Source organism: Alligator sinensis, unplaced genomic scaffold (genome assembly GCF_000455745.1).
Source record: "Alligator sinensis unplaced genomic scaffold, ASM45574v1 scaffold157_2, whole genome shotgun sequence".
Taxonomy (NCBI): Eukaryota; Metazoa; Chordata; order Crocodylia; family Alligatoridae; genus Alligator; species Alligator sinensis.
The window spans coordinates 257,126-271,866 of NW_005842107.1; the positions used below are offsets into that span (position 1 = coordinate 257,126).

The 14,741-nt window shown below is 42.1% G+C and overlaps 1 protein-coding gene across 1 annotated transcript in view; it reads left to right on the forward strand.

Annotated features, from left to right (window-relative positions):
- SH2D1A (SH2 domain containing 1A) overlaps positions 1 to 14,379 on the forward strand; it is a 19,020-nt gene extending 4,641 nt beyond the window's left edge. The window contains exons 2-4 of the mRNA XM_006024533.2: positions 9,640 to 9,703; positions 12,946 to 13,072; positions 13,635 to 14,379. Of these exons, the coding sequence (XP_006024595.1) occupies positions 9,640 to 9,703; positions 12,946 to 13,072; positions 13,635 to 13,672 (229 nt within the window). The 3' untranslated portion in view covers positions 13,673 to 14,379. The remainder of the gene's footprint in view (positions 1 to 9,639; positions 9,704 to 12,945; positions 13,073 to 13,634) is intronic.
- The last annotated feature ends 362 nt before the right edge of the window (positions 14,380 to 14,741 follow it).

Here is a 14,741-nt window from a genome sequence, read left to right on the forward strand (position 1 = left end):
CTCCTCCCCTCCCTCCCCCAAATATTTAAACCAGTTGGATATTGCATTTAGTGTCATGAAATTTTGTTATTGAATCTAAGTTTTTCTTTATGGGGTTTTTCTTCTTAACTAGTAACATCTTCTGTTTGCAGCAGTCTTGGATTTTTGTTTGACATTTAGACCCCATGCAAAGACCTTCTTCCCAATAAAGTCAATGTAGGACATAATAATTGGTCTGATTTTTTCAAAGCAACTCCTTAAACAGTGGGACCAGACCTTGAGACAAAACCTCTTGTGCCTATTGTGAGCACAAAAAGCTCTGTTTGGCTTTGCAAGATGTTTCTGCTTGTGGAAAGACATAAATTGGTAAAGTCAATGCTAAGCCTAGCACTTGTGTTTTGGACCTCAAAACTTAGTTGAATACTTGAATGTGGGCAGTTGTTTCCTTTATACTCCCAAGCACTTGCGTTTTGAGGCTCAAAACGTACGTGAATACTTGAACGTGAGCAGAGCAGTTGTTTCCTTTACTTTCAAACTGTTTCCTGAAACCAACCATTAATATACTGTACACAAACTTTAAAGCATAATTAAAAGCCAGTCGAAAGCTGGAGTTCTTGAGACAATGGCAGTGGCATGAGAGATTCTATTCGGATTTAATTTACACTATTCTTTCCCATCATATTAACCACAATATCTGGGTTATGTTACAGGCCATGGATGGACGTGCTGTTTGAAGCACTCCAAGTGCCTTTGAAGTTCTCTGAGCAGCAAAGGTGATGTTCATGCCTGAAGAAGTACTTAAAAAATGACCCTCAAAAAAGAGGAGCATCTTGTGCATACTTCATTTTGAAGCACTTCCTGAAACGTTTGCATGCTTCAGCAGAGAGCAATAGGAGGTAGTTTTGCCCTCTGGCATCTCACAGTGCTCTGCTGCCCAACTCATCCTATGTGGGATGGGGTCAGGGAGGGCAGGGTGGACAGCCAGTGAGTGTGCTCACCGGTCTTTGGGAAATAGAAACATGCAGAGATTCTTGCTCTTCAGCTCCCTGGTTGGAGAGCATAGCCACTGCATACCTTCATGGCCATTATAAAGTGTTGTGAAGACAGGGCCACATGTCTGCACAGAGCTGTCATGCTCCATATGGGAGTGGGATTTGGAGCGCTTCAAATGAATGTCTGTCCATTGCCATAATCTAACTCTCAAATGACCAGATAGCTATTTGCAACTGGGTTGATTAGTGCTGGATCTGGCTCGAGTCCGGCTTAAACTCATGTCACTGTTCAGTCACCACACCCCTCCTCGTGTAGCAGTGTTCAATGCTTTGCTTTGTTCTTATTGTTCAATGCCTGGCCCCACGCCTTATTTACTGCACACTATTCAGACTCCACTCTGAAGATGTTAGTACCTTCATGGGCTTCTCTGCTAGCATTTGAGTGCTTTGAAAGTATGAATGAATTTATTTTCACAATGCACCTTTTAGCTGAATGGGTATTATTAACCCCCTTTACAGGTGGAGAATAGAGAGGGAGAGAGACTGAGAGGAAGGTTAAAGTTTGCAGTAGTTCTGGATGCTTAGGGAAGGATTTCTCAGAGCATTTCGCATTATGCTTTAACTGTCCAAAGCATGGATCTCCTTGACCTGAGCTGCCAGGGGTCTTGGGTGGGAAAGCTAGAAAATGACTAAATGTAATTGGTGTGTATGAAAAGTTTGCTCTAAGTGATTTGCTTTGCAGCACTTAGAAGCTCTGAAACAGCGACAGGGACAGAATCCAGTTTTCCAGTGCAATGTTCGGCTCCCTCAACTGTGAGATGAGCCTTTCTTTTCTTGCTAGTCCCTGTTTCATTCAGGACGTGCCTTCCACCTTCTGTGACAAATGAGGCAGCAGGTCCCAGAAGCAACAGTCTCATTCTTGACAGAGTCTTGCTTCTTTCCTAGAGCGCAGTCCACCCTGTGCACTGAGGGAGCGTTTCAGCGGAGAAAGTGTCAAGTATGTCATTGAAGACTTTCATAAAGCACGCATACATTTCCTAAAATGTTGAGTGCTTGTTATTGCAGGTTTTGCATCCTTCTGATGGGTTTTGGATGCGATTTCCTCAGATCTTTGCTTTTTACAAAACAAACTGAAAAAATAATTCAACAATTTGGAGTCATTTTGATGCCCCTGTGGTCACCAGCACTATTGGAATCGTTAGATTTGCTGTAACAGTCAAGAGAAAGCAGGAGGACTACCCAAGCCTAATGACCCCTTGGACAAGTACAGTTAAACCATGCCAGTTTCTGTAGCTAATGGCACATAAGGTATTGATGACTAGTGACAATAATCGGGTGTCATCATCTGTGTGGACCACAGCTAGAGGTGATCAGCCACGTATTTTTCCATTGTTTATGACATTTGCTTCAGTTGTTGTAGACTCTCCTGACTTGTTTCCATCATGCCCGAACCCTCTCTGCCATCCCCTTCAGTCTTATTGTCCCAGCCTTGTCTCCTTCTACTCTCCTGCCACCCAGGTTCCTCATCCTACTCCTAATCTCTCTCAACCCCACCATTCAATCATTTCCTCCTTCTCTACCCCGTAATCTCAAACCCTGGCTTCTGGTTCCCGCTGTCTCTTGTGGGTCCTGATCCAAATTTCACTTCTCTAAGTGTCTCACCTAAATTACTCCCTTTGCTGTACCTTCAACAGGTCAACTCTTGACTCTTCTTTGTTCCAGTTGAGCAATTTCCTCCTTCAAGCTGTTCAGAGAGTCAGCGTGGAAGAGTGGTGAGGGTACAGGAAAAAGAGTATACCTGGTCTATGTTCTAGCGTGCAGTGCCAGAGTAGTCTTATGGAGGCAGGAGATGCAATGGCAGGTAAAATCCTGCTTGGCCCATGTAGTCAGAGCTGGAGTGTAGCCAGTACAGAATGACTCTTTGGAGAAATTAATTGCCAAATTCTAACATCTCTACACAGCACTATGCATTACAGTTTTACAATGTGTTATAACATTGTCATAGTTGGGTGGTTTTTCTCAGGACAACATGCTGGCATAAGGCACAGGCTTGATACTAATGTCAGTCCCCCCCACAAATTTGAGACCCTTGTCCAAAGCACAAGCTTCTTCACAAATATCACAAGAAGTTTCGTAGCATGAGTAAAACAATATGCTTTCCCTTAGTAGTCTCAGAAACAACTGAACATATTTTGCTGACATTTTCCCAAAATCTGTAGCTTAATGCTGATGTTCCTCATGGGAAAGTTCAATTTGAATGGTTAAAATTCAGCTAAGTTAGGACCAATTGAATGCAAGGTCTCAGAAGGTCAGGTAAAATAAACTATGTTCAGAAATACCAGCTCCACCTAAAAGAATGCTTCAATGCCAAGGTGATATGTGTGACTGCTTTAATTTATCCATTAACAGGCCTTATACTGTGTTCTCAAGTCTGGAAAGAGATCTATTAAAAAAAAATCAGCTTTTGATATAATTTTTGCTGACTTTGCTTTTCTGTTTTGTCTGTTCAATTTAGGCCCTGAAAATGAATAGAAATTATTTTAATGAAATTCTCCAACTGAGCTACACAACATTTGGAAATGATTTTAAAACATACCATGTAGCTGAAATGTCACGGTTAATTTTTAAACTGCCGCATACGGCTAATATCCTCCAGCTATTTCAACAGTGCAGAAGATTGTAATTATTCACCTGTTAAAGCAAATGTGGCTTTAACAAGTTTGAGCAGAACGGAAAATGGAGAAGTGGTGAGAATAGGTAGGCAAATGCTGTCTTAGTGTGTGTCAGCTGTGAAGATGCCTTTGTAGTTCTGTGGGGAATGAGGTATAAAGGCAAAAACCTATTGTAGAAAGCAAAGTAAATTTCCTGTAGCAGGCCCTTGACTATTTCTCCTCGAGAGTTTTCCTAATGATAGTATCACAAGAGAGAGACTGCTAAAGGTCTTTCTAGCAGGAAGAAGAGACTTTTTTGTTATGTCGATTTTATCAGAAACTTGTTAGGAAAAAAGGGAAATATGTGAGGTGAGACCAAATCTCAAGCCTCTAGTGAGGTGTTGACCATCTTGCTCCTAGTACTTGCAGCTAGAGTTCTTTTCCAATCCAACTCATGAGCAAGTTGGAGAGAAGGCACTTGGATCATGCCTGCAGCCTGTCGGGATTGCCTCCAAGTGCTAAGCCCCTCCACCTCCTCTCACTTGGCACGTTCTGAACCCAGAAACTCAAAGGCTACTCAAGTTGATCAAAGAGGCAAGCCGAGACAGGGCTAGCAGCATATTGTTGGCTTCAACAACCCCAGAAAAACTTTTCTGCCCTTAGGGAATTATTCTAGACAAGGCTCCCAGCGAGCAGCTGCTCACTGAGTTGTCCCTAATACAGGGACCTGTCCCTTTAGGGAGTTGGGTCAGAGCTGCAGGGTAGGGGGGCCAGAACCAGGCTGAAGGTGGCCAGAGGCATGAGGATCCTGCAACTCTGTTCTTCCACAGGTTGGGGAGAGCTACCCCTCCAAGGGAAAAACTGGGATGATTCATTTCCATGTAGGTTCCCCATAGGAACGTGGATCTGAAGCGCGCTCTCTCTTTCCATCCCTTTATCTATATTCTAGTCTCTAGTGGGTAAGAAGAAAGAAGTTCAGGTTTAGCCTCCTGGCATGTAGTTCATTTGCTTTTACATATGAAGTTGCATAGTATTAGAAGCAGGATGTAGAAGAGCTTGTCTGGTCAGACTAAGAGTTGTTCCAATGTGAGTTGATTTCACAGGAGAAAACTAAGCTGGCAGTTAATGGTGCCACAGGGGGAACCCCTCGTACACTGAGCCTAAGGCTGATGCAACATGCTTTCTGTGCGCTTTATAGGAGTAGGCAGAGTGTAGGCATAGGGAATCTTTGCCGTTTAATAGGAAAAAAGAGAGGGTGGGTACTTACTGGATGGGAACTGTTTTGCATAGTTACATGTGTACACATGTATTAAGTCAACTTAAAATAAGGTGACTTAACTAAGTCAATTTAAATTAAGCCACATCAGAGCATACCCACATACAGCTCCTTGATATGGTGGCAGCCATCTTGGGAGCTAAGTTAACTTAATGGTTGCAACTCTAGATAATATACCTCGGAGGTGTATTATCTTGTGCCGCAGTTAGGGTGACTCCTCCACATACGCTCTGACAGTTAAATCGACTTCAAAAAATTAAGCCAGCTTAAATGTCAGAAAATTAGTACTTGTGTACCCATAGGGCAAGGCAGGTTAAGTCATGAAACATTGTTTGAAACAGCTGGCAGGTTGTGAGGGAAACTTGGTTTGTCAGAATGGGGCTATTTTCACGCTGAAAAGAGAAAGTACTTTCAAGTGGTAATGCAGTGTGTCCTTGCTGTTTAACAGAAAGCTATGATAAGATCACGTGCGTTAGGAAAGCAATGATCAGCAGAGCTGCAATTCATTTTGCTAAAAAAAAAAAAAGATCTTGTGCAAGTTGTCTTATGGGAAAAGGTCTTTGTTCAGACAGGTTTTTATTCCATCAACCATTTTTTCAGTGGAGCATGCATCCAGTGAGGTCAATATTGTGTCATCTCCCTCTTATCCTTAGATAGCAAGTTCATTCACTGATGGGTTCAAAGCCACAAACAGTACCACTCAACATCACAATTCATTCCCATTTCATGCCTTCGTGTCTCTTTTCCACCATACAACAGACCCAGTTCCCAGCCATTGGTCTCCTGTAGTGCGGTGTGCACAGAATACCCCTCTGGTTACTTCGTTGTATTTTAGAGGGCTCCTAAACCATATACACTGAACGCAGTCCATATTTCCGCTTTCTATTCTTTTATCCTAAGCTATTTATCTGTATTGTGCTTTTCTCAGGATTATTTGAGGGTTGCTTATGGGGGTAGGGAGATAACCTTATGCCCAATCCCCAACTCGGAGGACCAGTGAATCACTCCTTTCTCCTTTGCACTGTCCAGCTTTCTTCCCATCCGTGGGGTCATGTATTTGCCAGGAAATAGAAACTCTGTTTTTCCAGAAAGCTGAGCCTTGTGGAAGAATTGAATTTTGAAGAGATTTAAAGCACAGTGAATGGTTTTGAACAGTACAGCACCAGCTTTTGGTAATGGGCCTGCTGAATGATTAACAATTGTGAAATTAAGTTAAAAAAAATCACAAACTAATGTTAGAAAAAATACCAAAGGAGTGGAAGAAGTTGATAATAACCACTTTGGAGGAACAATAAAAGGTTGAGGGGATAAAAGTGAATGGAAGGACTCTTGTGGTATCTTCTGCTTTGTTCCAACTTGCAAAACCCTGTCTTTGAGGTCTTTATCTAGACCGAGTTGTGACTATAGAGCTGGAAAAATAGTGGCACTGGAGTTGAAATACCTTACTTCATCTTCTACTGGAGGGAAATTGGGAATAAATGCAGGATATGTATATCACTTTTCTAGATATTGAGGAAGTGTATAATAATATTCAGTGACATAGCCTCTGGGCTGCAGTGAAAGACTTCAACATTTGAAAAATATATTAATGTAGTACAACTGTGTATTGTGGTTCAAAAAGCAGAGTACAAACAGGAGAGGATTAATTCAACATTATATTGCAATAGGAAGATAGGTGCACTAACATCAACACAGTTTAATAAGTGTATGAAAAGGAAAAGAGCAACATAGTAATTCCAAAATGTTAAGGATAGGGTGGATTTAATGGCCATATTTAACTTACTGTAGATATGCTGATGTTTTGGTTGCTACACCAAGGACCAAAGCTATAATACAAATGAGGACTGGAGACTTGAAGCATGTAACAAGAAAAAATGGGGTTTGAGATAATGCCAAATGCGTGGTTTTTAGCTGATGATGAGAGAATCTTTGACAAGCTGATCAAGTGGTCGATAGCCACAGTTACAAACAAGTTAGACACTTTAAATACCTTGGAGCATTAACTGCTAATAACAATTAGATGAGGGAGAGAAGTGGGGCGTTGGTATATAGGAGGGAGCGTGTTGCCTGTTGTTTTTGCAGAGAACTTGTAGTTCTAAGCGACTACTTGGAAAGCTCGAGCTTCAGGAATGTGTGATCATGATGAAGCCTTGTTTTATATCAATGTAAGACCTGAATGCATTTTAGAAAGAAGAAAGACAACTTAAAAAAAAACAAAACTACCCAAACCCTTTGTAAATAGAGCAGTGAGATGATTTTTGAGCTAGTAAAGGAGAATGATGTACAGCAAAGACGTTCTCATAAAGAACTGCATGTGGCTACTGGGGAACAGAGCACTGTGGCAAAGGTAAAACCCAGTGACTTCAGTGGGCAAGGCAGAGCATTTGCATTCAGAAAGGCTAGAAGGTAAGCACCATTTGGAAAGCCATTCATCTGGTATTCCAGACTTAAGAGCTCTTAACATGAACTGTTTTTTTAAATAATGGCAGGAAGCAGTGTGAGCAAACTGTGAAGTAGTCAAGGACTTCTAGGCTGAGAGAGCAGGCATCAGTATGGGAAGCTTGCGATACGGGTGCTATAAGTCATGCAGTTCTGTATAGAAACAATAGGCCGATACTTCAGCTTCAGTGCCATTGGTTTTGATGGAGCATCACGGTTCTGCACCAGTAAGTGAACTGTCCCCGTTCACCTTGTATACTCATTCACACTCGTGCAAAGAGAGAGTCCAGTGGGTCTTAAAGCTATCAAGTCAGAATCAGACCACTCTGATGATGAATGTTGTGATAACTGTTAACAACCTGCTGGTCAGGTAGTTACTGTCAGTAATTAGACACATTTCTGGCACTTCAGAAAGAAGAAATTCAGCAGTGGTGAAGTGGTGACATGTGACGTGGAGCATAAATCATTGCATTCCTATGGTACCTGGTAGGGGTGTGCAAAACAGGCCGTATTTGATTCGGATTCGGATTTGGCCTGAATCGGGGAGGCAGAGATTGGATTCATTGATTCGGATCGCTGTCTGGATTCGATTCAGCTGAATCCAATTCTGAAGATTCAATGATGATTCCCGGAATCAACAATTCGGCCATAGACACAGCTTTAAATGTTTTTTCTACATACCTCGAGGTACCAGGTGTGGCTCATGAACACTGCAATGGTGCAGTGGATGGAGCACCCCACAGGAGCATAGGGAGCCCCCCCGAGTGCTCGGCGGCAGACCTGGAAGTGGACCAGAAGTACTTCCAGGTTAGTAATCAGCTGCAGGGGAACCCCGGGTGCCCCCCAGACTCAGCAGGGACTAGTTGCTGAGCCAGAGGGTGGGGAGGGGGTCCCCAGCGTGCTCCGCGGCAGACCCAGAAGTGGACCAGAAGTGCTTCTGGTCCACTTCCAGGTCCACCATCGAGTGCTCTGGGGACCCCCACGCTCCCATAGCATGCTCCCTCCGCCCCACCACCCCAGCATTCACAAGCCGCCTGGTACTTTGAGGTATGTAGAAAAAACATTTAAAGCTGTGTCTATGTCCGAATCTTCGAATCTCTCCTAATCGATTTGGAGGGTTCCAATTCAATGCAGGGAGATTAAAGGGTCTCCTGATTCGATTTGGATTCACAGATTCGGCCGCTGAATTGGGCCGAGTTTGCCGAATCGAATCAGCGGCTGAAGCTTCCCACAGCCCTAGCACCTGGGTCATTTATTACTTCAGTTGTTTTGTCGTAACTACTACAACATTGCACATAATTTGAAAAAATATAATATGCAGCTGCTCTCTGAATAGTGTGATGCAGAAATAATGAATATCACAAATGGCGCGATTATCACATAATTACGTTTTTTGAAATGTAATATGTCTGGGCCTACATTGTGTGCAGGCATTTACACCTGTACTTCATGGGTATTAAACATAACCATTTGATTCTATTACCACTGACCCTAAGTTTGCACTGTAAGTAATTTACCTGTCCAAGTGGTCATTAGCAGCTGTCTCTTCTCACAAGTCATACCTTTAAAGTTTGGTATCTCTACAGTGTTGGATTTCTAGGAGATCTAAGACCAACTCTGGGTAGCAATAGTTTTTTTTTTCACAGCTCTTAGGCTGTGACCTCTATTCTTATTGTCCCTTGAATGGAGGTGAAATTTGAAATGGATGAAGGTTTCCCAGCTTCATCAGGTCCAGGGGACTCCTGTGTCAGTGTTTCCTGCGTGGAAGCTCAAAGGATGGTATTAAGAAATAAAAAGTAACTAATTAGACAAACTGTAACTTGCTGTGATTTCTGTGGTTTTTGATTAAAAAAAAAAAAATTAGGTGGCATTGGTTCTGGGAACATTTTTGATCGATTTAAAAAAACCCCCCGCATGTAGCAGCCCTGCTATTTACTAGTGACATGCAGCCGTTCTGTAGAAAGTGTGTCTGACGTACATGCCTGAGTGTTACAGGTCACAGATGGAAAAATAAAAATGTTGAACAGGTATCACAATTTCATTTTTAATATAAAAATAAGTTTTTAATCACAGATGGATCAACTCAGTGCCCTAAACTATTTTGAATGCAGCAGGTTTCAGTGGGATGAAACCCAACTTCTGACCAGAGTCATAATTTTGCATTTCATACTGGAGACGGGATGAATTCATTTATTGCTAAGAAAAGGAGATTGTTACATGAACTAACATTGAGATTACAGAGCAACTGCAACTAAATCTGACAGTCGGATTAACTAATAGATACCCATTGATTCTTTTATAGGTATAAAGGATTTGTTTATACCTACAGAGTGTCCAAGACAGACACAGGGTCATGGAGTGCTGAGGTATGTAGCTCTCCCATTTTTTTTTTCTACAATCTTGTATTCTGTTGAGTACAGTTATTGATGTAGTGCAATTAATCCTGATTATTCACATTTCTTCACTGCCTGATTCACATTTAATTTGATCGATCTCAAGCAAGCCCATCACTAGGGTATCTAGGTGCCAGTACTGACAATCTTGAAGTCCTAAATTCATTCTCTGTTACACTTCAGCTCTTGCATAATGCAACAGTGCATTAATTTGCATCATTTTAAATGGAAGAAATATTGTGGCTTTATATATTGATGGGTACAATCAGTACTAATGTTTTCTCCATCCTACATGCCATTAGTACCAGGAATATTCAAACAGTTCATTATAATTTACACTCATTTTTAACTTAATTTCTCTACAGATATGTTTATCATTGGCATGAACCAGCTACATAATAGCTGAGATTTGAGATGACATTTATCCTCACTTCTCTTTTGAGGGAATTAGTAACCCCGGAGTGGCATAGCAGTATTTGAAATCATAACAATGATTTAGGTTCATGACATGTGAATATGAATTCTTATTTATTTTCTGAAGTTCTTGTTCTTTGTCTGGATGGAGGGACTATTTTAATTCATAATTAGATTTCAGTTTGCACATTAATGAACACTGGTTTACAAAACTTAAAGTATGGTTTAATATGCTTATTTTTTACTGGAAACCTGAGTCCCATTCTGAAGTTAGTTAGCACTGGACCCTGGAGCCAAAAGTAATTCACAGCTTTTCCTGCTGTAGCAACATGAACAGAGGAATTAGTCTTTAGGCGTCATGCCTAATCCTTGCATTGGAGTTTTCTCATTATGGGAATGTACTATTGGGTCAGAAAGACAGATTCAATCTAACTCACAGTCCCCCAGCATCCCAGGATGCTTTGTACCTCCCCTGAAAACTGTACCCCGCAATCCCCCCCACCTTGCAGGGTCAATGGGCTATCCTGGGCCCAAGCTATCTGCTCCAGCTGAGCATGGACGCATGCTCTAGCACCCCCGACTTCTAGCCTGAGCCATTGCAGGGATGTGGCTGCATTTCCAGAATCAAAAGTGGATGTCTATTCACTTATTTATAAGTTCAATCTACACAGTTTAGGCTCACTTGCAAAGATTGAATCAATTCAGCCTTGGGCTTTTTGACTGTCTGTACTTAGCCAAGATGAGCAAATGGATCTCATTTTGAAACTGGGATACTAACTGACTTTCATATTGGAGGCTGTAGGGTAAAATCCATCATGGCCTGACAGGCTCTCTGAGCTCAGTGAGACTGTACAATAGTGGTTGTGAACCTTTTCAGACTCAAGGCACCCCTCATAAAATGTCAGCTCTTAATTTCACTTGATTTTTGACTACAGAAAAATAATAGAGGAATTCTGCTATTGCATACAATTCAGAAGGACTACAGTAGGTGAGAATGCCTATAATACTATGGATTCCTCTTTGACGTATCTGTGTTTATCTTGTGAATGATATTTGTACACCTAACAGTGCTAACATTGCATGGCACCCTGCAGCACCCTTGAAATGATCTCAAGGCACCTCAGCGTGCCATGACACCTTGGTTGAGAATTGCTGCTATCCAGTTACCCGGCTAACCTCCACCACTCAGCTGGTACTTCGATGCAGAATGTAACTAGGTGTGAAAATTACTGTGAATTGTAGGCCACATTGATTGTTGATGCTTGATACTCCCTTGTGGCCGTGGGCTGCTCTAGGCCTGTTTAGTGCTGCCTGAAGATCAAATGATCTTCTGAGCAATTGATGTGCTTGGTGGTAGTGAGGTTTTCCCCCCACTCTACAAGGAGTGCAGCTGGGGTGTTTCTAGGGCACCTCAGGGTATCCCAGGGATTGTGGTCTTTGGAAGGCAGCCTGGCTCCTCACAGTTTTCATAGGTCAGATCTGGACCCAGGAGCACTGTGGGGCGCTCACTCTGTTCAGCCTGATTTTGAGTTATTTGTGACAGCATTATGGCCTCTTCATTTTCCTCTGGCAGCTGGTGCTCCTTTCTCTTTTGCCTTCATTACTTTAGGTATGAAAAAGCCAAGTGTCAATCCCTCTTTTTTTAAAGCCAGTTCATAAGCACACTACAGCACATTCAGAGTCTGGGTGATGAGTTGATGTCAATGGCCCACTCTATTGCTTTTAATGGAGCTAGGACTTTTCCTGCAAGGGACTAATGGTGGGGCAGGGCATGCCTTCCAATGTCACCAGGGTCCTTGGCTGAATAGAGCACAAATGTGGGCATTGCTAATGCCCTTTCTTCAGGATACTGAGCTCTAGACTATGGCAGACACTGGTGAGGGGATGTGCTGAATTATTTAAAAGCTGCTTTTGAGTCCTAGTTCAAAGCCCTTGAAGACTAGGATACTTTGTGATTTGGTTTTTGCAAACATTAAAGTAGAAAGGTAGACAAAGTGAGCGCAGTAAACCAGGTAACAGTTTGTCGGGTCTTCCACGCTAAAGACATGACAGATGGATGGATGATGGATACATGGAAAGATCACTCATGAGAACACTTGCAAGCAGGCTGGAGTCATGCCAATATTCGCTGGTGCAAAGAGCATTACCATAAGCTCCAAGACGTTCTCTAGAGCATCTTATTGGTGTTAGGCAGCCACAGGAGCGAGAACCACTTTACAATTAATCCAATATGGTGCTTGCTAACACTGAAAGGCTTAAGAGCTTGGGAAACTGGACTGACACGCTCACCAGCTATGTTGAATCAGGACCTAGGCATGTGGGAGCTTTGCTAAGAAGCGTGTATGTTCTCTTGGTGGGCCAAAGCTCTTTTTCCTCCGTCGCATCACATCACATCACTTGATAGCTGCATCTAACTGCAGTGGCCATGTTGATATGTGTTTCAGTTCAAATGTGTCACTAGTGCCCCACAGAAGTGCATAGAGTTATATTAGGCATGAACATTGGCTATGCAGCTGCCCTGCAAGACAGCAGGGGGGGTGCAATAACAGATAGGAAAATGAGCTTAATTAGCATATGTGCAGATTTGAAATAGCAATGTCCCTGGAACAGGGAGAGGAGAGAGAACAGCTCACTAGGTTGGGCTAAGCTTGAAGGGCCTGTTGAACAAGTCTGTCAGGCAGCGCTGAGACTAGCTTCTCTGGTCTTTCCTATGGATTTTTACATTGGTGCAAATTATGCAGCTATGTAATGTCTCCCGAGTTGCTGTAAGTCATAACATTTCTTGGTCTGTTGTTTCCCAGACTGCACCAGGGGTCCACAAAAGATTGTTTCGGAAAGTACACAATCTACTCTCAGCCTTCCAGAAGCCAGACCAAGGCATTGTAACGCCTCTGCAGCATCCTGTTGAGAGATGTATGCATCCACAAGGTACCGTGAGGAGCGCCTGAGAGCATCACTTTGTAGAGCCGTCGAGCTTGCTTGCTGTCTGAGGCACGGTGTCTATTTCCTATTCCTCTTGTGTGTATGGAGGTGTTGCCAATCTAGGTAGCCAAGGCAAGATGTGGGGCATCTGTACAGGCTACACAGGCATGCTATGATAACAGCAAGAAGTGGTGGGAGTTGAGGCTCTGTTGGCCAATGTCCCACTGCTCTTTCTCATGGGAGGAGCAAACTTTATGAGGATCTGAAGAGAAGGAGCAGCTGCATAGTAGATGCGTTGGGACTTTGTGTTCCCTCCACACTGAGCATCTCAAGTCTTTGGGCAGGGAGGATTGATGGATAGCATTCAGTACACTGCCTAATCTCTGAAAAAAATGTTGTTAGGCAGTTTAAATTATGAACCTTGTGGGAGGATTGTGGTTCTTTTGAGGGCCTATCTATACACCAGTGGCACTGAAATACACACCCGTGGATTTGTTCCCCCCCCCCCTTCTTGAGACTATGTTCTTTTATATATATCATTTTTTTGTGTGTGATTCTTTTTCTTTAGGGAGAAAGGAAGACCGGGACTTTTACCTGCCTTCATGAAGACATTCCCACCGTTTTAAAGTAATTTAAACCAGCTTTTAAAATGTCTTCTTTTGTACATACCCTAGCACAGAAACTGTATATTATAGATAATACAACTCCATGAGTTTTCCTGTAACATTTGCAGAAATGTATATTTAGTAGACGTTTTAGCCTGAGGTTTAAAAGATTGCTTGAAACTAGATTTAAAAAAAAGACATGGAAGACAAATAACCAGCAAGTGGATGAATTAATGTTTTCCTCTTCTCTTTATACCTGGGAGCTTTCTATTTGAATATTCTTTCTCACACTTACTTGAATTCATTTTGGCTTCTTTTCTGTGTTTGATTTTTGACCAAAATTCACCGAAGTGCAAAAAAGCCCCATAAATCCTGTTCTTCACTCACACAAGCCCTCAAACTAGGGGCTCCTATGGTGCACATGAACAAAGCTGTGAACAAATTTGAAAGGGACAGGCAAGATATTCCTCCACATCAAACGTTACATTCATATCATATGTCTTCTCGGTGGAACTGTTTGCAGGCTCACCCAATCAGGAGAAAGAAACAAGGTTACATCATGTAGGTGAACAATCATAACTGGCTAGCACAGCTTGAAGGTAGAAAATTCAAATTTGTGATTGAGCCAAACCTTTAAAAAAATCAAATGCCTTGCATTTTTTGAGAAAAGCCAAATTAATTTAAGGAAGTTGTGTGGGCAGGAATAAAGATGGCTAATTTTGGTAAAATAAATTATTCTTTACAGATAGTTTGTTGTCTTCTTTCATTCCCTTTGGGTTTATATGACCATGATGGTAGAATATTTGCTGTACTGCTTCCTATTATTATACGACTCCATATTTAAATTGATTCCAGACCCTGATGAGGCACAGAAAAGTGTCAGAAAAATCTGTCTCTGCATGTAGATTAAAAAAAGGGGGATTTAAACTCATTTTGGGCTTAATTATAGTGCTGACACTGCCTTGCTATAATTAGAAGAAAATGGAAAACAATTTTGAGTAGAGTTAGAGCTCTAAAATAACCATTGTTAAAGACAAGATCATGTTCAATTTGCACGAGTAGTTTTTGCC